Genomic DNA, 10,544 nt, shown 5'->3' with positions numbered 1-10,544 from the left:
TCGATCAGTGGTGTGAAAAAGTAACATTTACTTACTGTAAATAGTTCACTTGAGTGTCGTGTCGTTTGGTATACAAAATACTATACCACCAGATCAACACACGGTGGCATATCTGAAATACAGGTCAGAGGTTCAATCCCCCCCATGCTAGAAGTGTCCTTTGGGCAAGACACAGAGCACCTGCTCACTCACCACAAGTCAAGTCGAGTACGAGTGTCAGCTAAATGATTCAAATCTTTTGAACCTGCCGTGACAGACGTTGATGGGATTGGAACTCAGCAGGAGTAATAGCTTTATTCATAGATGCCCTCTTAGCTTCTGATGGCGATGGAACGCGGGGGATGTTATATCAGTCTCAATCATTTTCGCACGTGGCACTATAATAATGTCCTAGTTAATGTCCTACTTACTGCTCTCCTTTGGTGCTGCTGGATAGGAGATGAGGAGGACAGCAGATATGCCACATCAGGCTCATTCCCTTTTGTGTTTTTGTGTATTCCTCATACTTCATCTCTGATGCTGTAGCTGAGCTACAGAGCTCGTCTCACCGGAGAGCAGCTGGGTCACTGTAAATCTTAGCAACACCAGGCAGCAGCTTCAAGAGCCATGCCCACATGGTTCACCGAACCCAGTTCCACCCCAGGGGATGTTACGTACAGGATCCCCCACACAGTGACCTGATGTTACCGCATGTAGGCTACAGGATCCCCCACACAGTGACCTGATGTTACCGCATGTAGGCTACAGGATCCCCCACACAGTGACCTGATGTTACCGCATGTAGGCTACAGGATCCCCCACACAGTGACCTGATGTTACCGCATGTAGGCTCCAGGATCCCCCACACAGTGACCTGATGTTACCGCATGTAGGCTACAGGATCCCCCACACAGTGACCTGATGTTACCGCATGTAGGCTACAGGATCCCCCACACAGGGACCTGATGTTACCGCATGTAGGCTACAGGATCCCCCACACAGTGACCTGATGTTACCGCATGTAGGCTACAGGATCCCCCACACAGTGACCTGATGTTACCGCATGTAGGCTACAGGATCCCCCACACAGTGACCTGATGTTACCGCATGTAGGCTCCAGGATCCCCCACACAGTGACCTGATGTTACCGCATGTAGGCTCCAGGATCCCCCACACAGTGACCTGATGTTACTGTACGTTGACCTAACCCTAACCCAGTTTTACCCCCCCAGGGGATGTTACGTACAGGAGCCCCCGCCCGCCCTGCAGCTCACCCGCTGGGCGGGCTCGCATATGCAGTTTGCCCGCTTGCGCGCCTTCGCCCACATGGCTGCTGCGTGGCCTTACCTGGTCTATAGACCAAATCAGCGGGGATGTTTACATTTACTTCCGGTTACCCCTGGTTCCGGTTACCTCCACACATCATAATGGCGGTGAACGGCACAAACTGACGTGTTGAAGACAAAAACAGACAAAGAAGACAAAAATGGTTTGTTCGTGTTGTGTTGTTGGTGTCCAGTGACCATAAAGAGCGGGTCAAGATTTGGATTATTCAGAATTCCCTCTGTAAAGAGCAAACATGAGCAAAGAGAACTCTGGATCCGAGCGGCACAGGCTTGGCGTCAGTAGCTCTGTCTGTAACGTAACGTTAACGAGTCTGCAAAAAGAGTTTGACAGTTGTAAACAAACGTTATTAGCTAGCTAACACTACATAAAACAAACACAGAAGAAAGGCTAGATACGTCGGACAAGCATGTTTACCAACCGTTTGAACATTTAAATTGAAAGTAGTCGGCCGAAAACAACGAGATAGTTTGACAGCATTTATTTGACAACACGCAAATTTAAACCTGCCGCCTTCCCGAAGTGGTACCCGGAAGTAAATGTTGTTTACATGGTGACGTCATGGTGATTTGGTCTATAGGCATGCGCAGCGAACAATTGCTCAACTTTGTATCACTGATGACATCACAATTGCTCGAGTGACTATGGACCTATAATAACTCCTGCATTACCCTTCAGTAGACTTACTGTAGCCTATCTATTTCGCTATTTCACTTCCCACCCAATACACCCATTTTGTGTCTAAAAGGCAGGAAGTAATACAGGTGCAAGCAGAACACTAATGATGAGGGCTTCCAACTTCCCTATCCATTTAGGTGTTCCAGTGCTGGGGCCCTAATCAATGTCTTGCTGGCACCTGTTTTTACTTCCTGCCCTTTAGACACAAAATGGGTGAATTGGGTGGGAAATGAAATAGGCTAATTGGTTGACCAATGAGGAGCACAGTATCTGTTTGGGCAGTGGAACATAATGTAAGCTATTTCTATTGAGGTTCCTCATAGTGATTACTCTGAAGTTTATTTTGTAACAGTTATGCAGGGGATAGTCTTGCTTGCCAGACTTGGCCAGACTTGCCAGAACTGGGTTTTATTTTGAAGGATGTCTGAAGTGGTGGTATTAAGTGGCTTGCCCGTGTTCTTGACTCCTCTCTCTCTCGGTGCACATCATGGGTCCCACATGCAAGCTCCTGTGAATAAACCTGATGGCATCTCGTTATTTTCTGGTAGTGCAAAGCCTAAATGCTTGGTTACAATAATAAGACAGACAGGAGAGCAGCAGGGTTTCCTTCTATCTCATACAAATCGCCCTGTCATTCATTCCCAAAAATAGTGAGTTCCTTATCAGTTCCATAAGGAACACGTCTTTTAGTTTCCAAATATGGGACGATTCCTTAAGGGAGGGTTGGCAACCCTAGTTACAGGTATGAATGAAATCTTGACAAATTTACTTTTGATGTGAAAAAATGTGGAAAAACGAAATAAATTGGATTTTTGTGATTTTTCTTTGAGACATTATTAAATAGGTGCACTGAATAACCAGGGATGTGATGTAAAATAGAAACATTTTAATTTTTCATTTCAGCTTGACTTTGAACAATTGAAGTGAATCGTGACCAACTGAAAAAAAAGAAAAAAGATTTGAATTTGATCCGTAAGTCCTGTTTTCACTTTCGCCTTCCTTTTTAAGCTCATGGAGTGTAAAACACGTCTATTCAAGTCAACTTGGTATTACATTGGCATCTATGGGGTTTCTGGAGACTTGGATTACGCCAAACGAGCAGTATGGAGGCATTTTTATTTAAACAATTATTTTATTTTTAGGTTTGAAAGTTGGTCACCATGTACTTCACTTCAATCATTTAGGACAGTGCTTCTCAAACTTTTTCACATCAAGGACCCCTAAACTGACACAAATTAGACCACAGAACCCCATCTGATAAGAGTTTGTCCTAACGTGGTATCCAGCCCCAATGAATCCTTCATTAGGGTCTGGACGCAAGGCTATCTGCCACTGATTCGGGGAAATAACTAGAGTACATTACACAAACAAACAGAACAAAAGGTGCATTGATGAGCAGGGAGAGAGACTGAATGGTCTTAAGGTCTTCTTAAGCAATGGGTGCACCGTGCACCCAATCAGCCTAACGACCCCAACTCCTCCAAGACAGGACTCCTGCAAGACAGGACCAGGAGAGTGGGAGGGTTGTCACAAGTTTAGATGTTTTGTTACAGAAAGTGTATGAAACCCATGATCAAAATAGTCATACATTCTGTCATCGTGTTACTTATATGGTTGGAATTCTAGTGAAAATAAATGACTACCCTTTTTGCCGGGGACCCCCTCAAGCACTCCTGGGGGTCCCCGGAACCCACTTTGAAAACCACTGTTTTAGGAGAATGCTGTACCTCTGTTTCCCTGGAAAAGTCCACAAATGTTTTGTGGACTAAAAAACTTCACTGACCTTCCACCAGATAATGATTGAATTTTCCTTTTTTGGATAGATGTCTGTAGGAAAAATACCTGGCACCGCACAGGAAACTCTTCTTTACAACAGTTATATAAGGAAGCATGATGTCTGATTGTCCCATCCTTTGGAACAACAGTTTCAGTTTCTGCTATCTCGTACTCTCCTCATACTTCCACCAATTAAAACCAACAGATACAAACACTCCTTTATAGCCTCTGCTATCTCCCCCCTAAACTCTTGCAGGAAAAGGTCGTTATTTGTGCACTGTTGTAACTTATTGTTTTCCCTCTCTTGTATCTTTATAATTGACTGAGCATTTCTACTGTGTATTTATGTCTTGTGGTCTAGTGTTGTATTTATTTATGTGCCCTGTGTTTTATGTGTGCTAAATGTATGCGGCACAACCAATTGCCCCCCCCGGGGACAAATAAAGTTATTGAACTTGAACTTGAGAACAGGAACTTTTTGTTAATCTTTCCTGAAATAGAGCAAAGACAAAAATTGAGATGTGAAAGTTCCCTTAACACAAATGTGTAGCAATCAGCCAATTATTCCACACTTATTGGAGAAAGAAAAAGCCTCATTGTGTTTCAAAGTTTCAAGTTTATTTTATTTTATTTTATTTTATTTTATTTTATTTTATTTTATTTTATTTTATTTTATTTTATTTTATTCTTTTTGAGTCTTTCTCTCCTCAAGGCATCTGCTGCCTAATGGGGAGAAGTCACAGTGAGAAACCTTCTTGAATGTCACGAGTTATGAAATGCAGCCCGCATAAATCAGGTTGTTGTCATCATCACTCTTAACTGTTTTTCATATTTGTGTAAAGCGTGTCAGTGTTAACTGTGGTGATTTATGAATACTTGATTGCGGGCATATCTTTGCTCGGGGCACATTGTTGTATGGAAACGTATTATGCGTTAACTTATGATGGTTTCTGGTGGTCGTATCTCTCAGCGTGATGGAAGTTCATTACTTAAAATTGAAATTGATGACTATATCAGCTTTGCCATGAGTAATGCTGCTTTCCACTGTGTTGTATCCGGTTGCTACCTGTTTCCCCGAGAGGGAACTTAAGGTCATCTTGGAAATCCCTTTGCTTTTCTTTTGCCACACCAGGGCAAGAATAAACCAGCCATACCTAAATCCACCTCAAAGCCACTGGCTTGTCCCTCATACTCAATATCCCATAATCCATTAGTGACACAGGGACATCATAACTCATGTACTTCATAGAGCTGTCCTTTCTCTCCATCTCCACTCTCTTATTATTGTAGTTCAATTAGTTCCAAATCACAGTTGTTTAGTCTGCATTTTGCCACCGTGTGTACACCGGGAGCTGCCAACCTAGCACTGATGGACGGAGTAGGCTACCGTGGTAATCTTTTTTTTTTTTTTTTTGCACTGCTGCTGCTGTCATAGTGGTAGCTGGGAGATATTTTGAGTGAATGCCAGTATGCCTTTCTATGTCCTCCAACACACACACACACACCCTGTCATCTCATCCAGCCAGCACCCAACCTTATTCGAGTCCTTTGAATCTGTAGGTCCAGTGTCACTGAACTGTGAATGAGGCATACGCAGTCAGCAGCACATTATTGCCGGAAACAAACTCACTATGGACGATGTATTCTCATAGCAAACGAAAAGCTGTGAGTTGCTGAGATATTACTGTAAGTTGAGAATTTGCAATTCATGGGCGCGTGATATGCATGCAATTACATGATCATTATTATCCATATTTAAAAGCAGCATACATATGTGACATATTGAAATGTATTCATATTCCTGAGGTGGTTTTCATGCATTAACATACATTAGTATGAACGCTCTACATAATATTCTGCCGAGGGTGATGGAGCAAGGGCCCTTTCAACCTTTTGCTGCACGTGCACACTTTGACCTCTCTGCACGTGCACACTTTGACCTCTCCACGAGAGGTCTGCAGCGACCCTTCAGTTTTCACCTTGGGTATTGAAACGTCTGGTTCATTAGTACAATAAGGCTGCAGCTTCTTGAGGCTGACGTGTTCAGACTTTCTCCACCTGGTTCCAGCCTTCAACACATGCACATCACATCCTCCATGGAGCCACAGAATCTTACATAGCAACCAGGTTGTAAGTTTATTTATTTATTTATTTTTTCTTTTATTGAAAGTAGTCATTTATAACATCATGGCAACATTACATTTACAAGGTTGCAAGGTATAGCTGAACAAATGTTTTTTTTTACGTTTTTTTTTAAATCAAAATTGCAATATGGCCTACTGCAATTTTCAAATCGCAGGAGGCGACATATTTGTTAAAGTCTTGGCTTACACATCATATTCTACAAACTTAAAGGAGAATTTCGATATTTTTCAACCTGGTGGAAGGGTATAGAGCTGAACATGTGACGTCATGTGACGTCTCCTGCCCCCCGGAAGTGAGTTCCTCATTCATTTTCTCCATAGACATTTTGAAAAATCCTTAATCCATAATTAGTTTTAAGGCTGGAACCACACCAACCAGAGACCTACTGAATCGTGAGTGAGTCACTCACGATCATCATATGACCATCAAACATTTCACTTGAGGCAAAAGCACACAAAAAAAGACAGGGAAAAAATACAAATTCGATCCCCCCAGGACACAAATGTGTAATAGCTTTTTTGTTCACATCTAATTACAAATAGTGAATACGTTGTTTGGGACGTGCAAAATGAAGGGCTAACGAAAATCCCCAAATTCAGGTGTCAACCTGATGCAGGCGCTCAAGAACGCTCAAAGCTTTCATCACTGCCAAAGCGGCTTCTACAAAATATTGAATAAATACTTATTTCACAATGCTATTTCTGTATTTCATTTTCATTTTCATTACATTGTGTCAAATGTTTCACTTTGTTTCACTTTTGTATTTGCTTACATTTTAGGACCCAAAAAATCTCAATATAATAAGATTTGAATTCAGGCTGCAACGCCACAAAATGTGGCAAAAGTCAAAGGAGGTGAATACGGTGTGAAAGCACTAGCTTTTTTGCTTGCCAGTCTGTATGAATTTTACGGTGGTAGAAAATAAAATGCTCAGATGAGCTTCACTGGTCTTTAGATCCTAACATAAGTTGGCTGAAAGTGTGGGTTTGAACAAATGGAAATGTCTCTCCTTAAGCCAAATGAAAACTTTGAGTGATCTGTCAATCACAGAACTAGTCAAAGGGCAGACTTTGTGAGAGAGAGGGAGGGAGGGAGAGAGAGACCATGGGCAGTCCAAGAGCCAACAGAGTCAGCTGCCTGTAGGCCTGTCTCTGTCGCTGCACAACCTTGCCAAGGTCAAGGCTCTCACCACTGAGCGGCTTGAGTCTAAAAAGTATTGCCGAGGGAGTGAAATCTACAGGAACCCCTTAAAGTTGAGCGTTTCCACCCTGTCTCTATACTATACCACTCTGAACATGTTTTCATATTATCAGTGTACTGTACTCGGGGCCTCACTAAGTGCACCCACCCCTCCCCTCTGCACACACACACATGCACACACGCACATACACACACGTACACACGCACGCACACGCGCACACACACGCACGCACGCACACATGCACGCACACACACACACACACACACACACACACACACACACACACACACACACGTGAAGCCCTCTAGCAGGCATAGGGGTCTCGTGACAACAGCAGGTGCACCTAATTCCCTATAGAGGGCACCTGAATGACAGAGATAAAAGGAAAAATCTTAATTAATAGCAGTAGTTAATCCTTGGCAGAAGAATGTCTGGTATGTATGGCAAAGAGACAGCAGGCAGACCTGTAGCGTGCCTTTGACACGCGGGCGAGACTGACCGGTCCACCCAAACCTCTGGGGAGACTGACCGGTCCACCCAAACCTATGGGGGGACTGACCGGTCCAGCCAAACCTCTGGGGAGACTGACCGGTCCACCCAAACCTCTGGGGAGACTGACCGGTCCACCCAAACCTCTGGGGATTCAGATACTGATGAAGCAAACTTGCGATGCGCCGTGCGAGTGAAATCCTCCTTTGCACATCTGACAGAAATGTTGTTTATCAACCGTGACAGGGGCTTGTCACATAGACTCTCTCTTGAATTGAATCTGGGCTTGTCATTAGCCTTCATAATTCCCCAGTCAAGCAGCCTATACCTACAGACATTCCAGTGATTTAGGTGACAGTTGTGGAATTGCTGCTATATGCTGCTTCTCTTCTCCATCCCCAGGTTGGTTCACTCTTCAGAAGATCTAGCATAACGCAATTCTGACCTCTGAATAATTGGAGACACAGCATACTGTACAGCATACTGTACAGCACACACACACACACACACACACACACACACACACACACACACACACACACACACACACACACGTGAGCATGCCTCCTTGGAAAATAATTAGATATTTGTTATTTTGCCTCTGTGAAGTGCACTTTGTGTGGCTGTGAAGTGCACTTCATGTGTGTCACTTGAAAGAGGTTGCAGATTTGTTTACAGCCACTGTCCATAGCCTCCCCATGTCTTCTCCTCCAATAAGCCCTCTGTAATTCCCCCCATCACTTATGGGGTAAAGGATTCATCTGTGTGCTCTTCATGAGCACTTGACCAGTAAATCACGTTTTGGATGCCACACATAATGTCCAGTCCTTGGTGGCAAATGGAACTGTGCATTATTTAGTGACAGAGATGCCTTCCTTTTTCATTGTCCGCCAAAATCACAAGGAGACAATTAAGCTCCAGACATGCCTACTCATGAGGGGGAACACACACACCCACCCACACGCACGCACATACACAAACATACATACACGCATGCACGCACACGCACGCACACACACACACACACACACACACACACACACACACACACACACACACACACACGCACACGCGCACACGCACACGCACACACACACACACACACACGCACACACACACACTTTTCCCCTCTCAACTTATAGCCTTGAGGCCCTTTGTGTGGTACTCAAGTAACACCAAATGGATATCTGTGACGCAGAGTCAAATAGTTTCTACATGAGCCATTGTGGGAGAAGAAGCAGCAACTTCTGAGATGGGCTTTTATTCTAATCACTTGCTGAGCAATTTAACCTTGATTAGCTTAAAAGGCATCTAATTATAAACGTCCCGGCTAAATTAGGCTATGGTTCGAAAGTGAAAGTGTAGGAGATGTCTGCGTCTTAGACAACGTCTTCTGGGGTATAAAGCATTACCTTGGAAATATGGACTTCTCTGGTGCTCTCGTGATATTTATATGTAATATTGTATTTAGTCCAGCATTCAGTGGGTAATGTCTTTTTCTCTATTGCTTTGATGACCAATATCCTGTGGTCTGTGGTTCTATTGCCAGTGACTAATATGCACTTCTTTGTCTTTCTTGTGTGTGTGTGTGTGTGTGTGTGTGTGTGTGTGTGTGTGTATGTGTGTGTGTGTGTGTGTGTGTGTGTGTGTGTGTGTGCTTGTGCATGGCGTGCGTGTGTGTGTTTGTTTTGTCTTCAAGGGAACATCTTTGTGGTGAGCCTGGCTGTGGCAGACCTCGTGGTGGCCATCTACCCGTACCCTCTGGTCCTCACCTCCATCTTCCACAATGGGTGGAACCTGGGCTACGTCCACTGCCAGATCAGCGGCTTCCTCATGGGCGTCAGCGTCATCGGCTCCATCTTCAACATCACCGGCATCGCCATCAACCGCTACTGTTACATCTGCCACAGCCTCAAATATGACAAGCTGTACAGTGACAAGAACTCTGTGTGCTACGTGCTGCTGATCTGGGCACTGACGGTGGTGGCCATCGTGCCCAACCTCTTTGTGGGTTCCCTGCAGTATGACCCGCGAGTGTACTCCTGCACCTTCGAGCAGTCGGCCAGCTCGGCGTACACCATCGCCGTGGTGTTCTTTCACTTCATTTTACCCATCATGATTGTCACCTACTGCTACCTGCGCATCTGGATACTGGTCATACAGGTGAGGAGGCGGGTCAAGCCCGACAATCGGCCCAAGCTGACGCCGCACGACGTGAGGAACTTTGTCACCATGTTTGTGGTGTTTGTGCTCTTCGCCGTGTGCTGGGCCCCGCTCAACTTCATTGGCCTGGCGGTGGCGATCGACCCCCAGGCGGTGGTGCCGCTCATCCCGGAGTGGTTATTTGTGGCCAGCTACTTTATGGCCTACTTCAACAGCTGCCTTAACGCCATTGTGTACGGTGTGCTGAACCAGAACTTTCGGCGCGAGTACAAGCGCATTGTAGTGTCGGTTTGCACAGCACGCATCTTCTTCCAGGACAGCTCCAACGATGCAGGTGAAAGGCTCAAGAGTAAACCTTCACCACTCATGACCAACATGACCAACAATAACCAGGTCAAGGTGGACTCGGTCTGAACTACAATAACCAGGTCAAAGTGGACTTGGTCTGAACTACAATAACCAGGTCAAAGTGGACTTGGTCTGAACTACAATAACCAGGTCAAAATGGACTTGGTCTGAACTACAATAACCAGGTCAAAGTGAACTCGGTCAGAACTACAATAACCAGGTCAAAATGGACTTGGTCTGAACTACAATAACCAGGTCAAAATGGACTGGGTCTGAACAACAATAACCACGTCAAAATGGACTTGGTCTGAACTACAATAACCAGGTCAAAATGGACTTGGTCTGAACTACAATAACCAGGTCAAAATGGACTTGGTCTGAACTACAATAACCAGGTCAAAATGGACTCGGTCTGAACTAC

At 44.6% G+C, this 10,544-nt stretch overlaps 1 protein-coding gene across 1 annotated transcript in view; it reads left to right on the top strand.

The window, feature by feature from the left end:
• Positions 1–10,189, top strand: part of mtnr1aa (melatonin receptor 1A a) — a gene marked incomplete at both ends in the record, with an annotated part of 37,208 nt that extends 27,019 nt beyond the window's left edge. The window contains one exon of the mRNA XM_083655663.1: positions 9,312–10,189. Within this exon, the coding sequence (XP_083511789.1) occupies positions 9,312–10,189 (878 nt within the window). The remainder of the gene's footprint in view (positions 1–9,311) is intronic.
• Positions 10,190–10,544: the final 355 nt, after the last annotated feature.

The sequence above is a fragment of the Poromitra crassiceps genome (assembly GCF_964638095.1).
Source record: "Poromitra crassiceps genome assembly, chromosome: 19".
NCBI classification, from domain to species: domain Eukaryota; kingdom Metazoa; phylum Chordata; class Actinopteri; order Beryciformes; family Melamphaidae; genus Poromitra; species Poromitra crassiceps.
The sequence above is the reverse complement of the archived record's forward strand: the minus strand, read 5'-3'. Positions and strand labels throughout refer to the sequence as shown.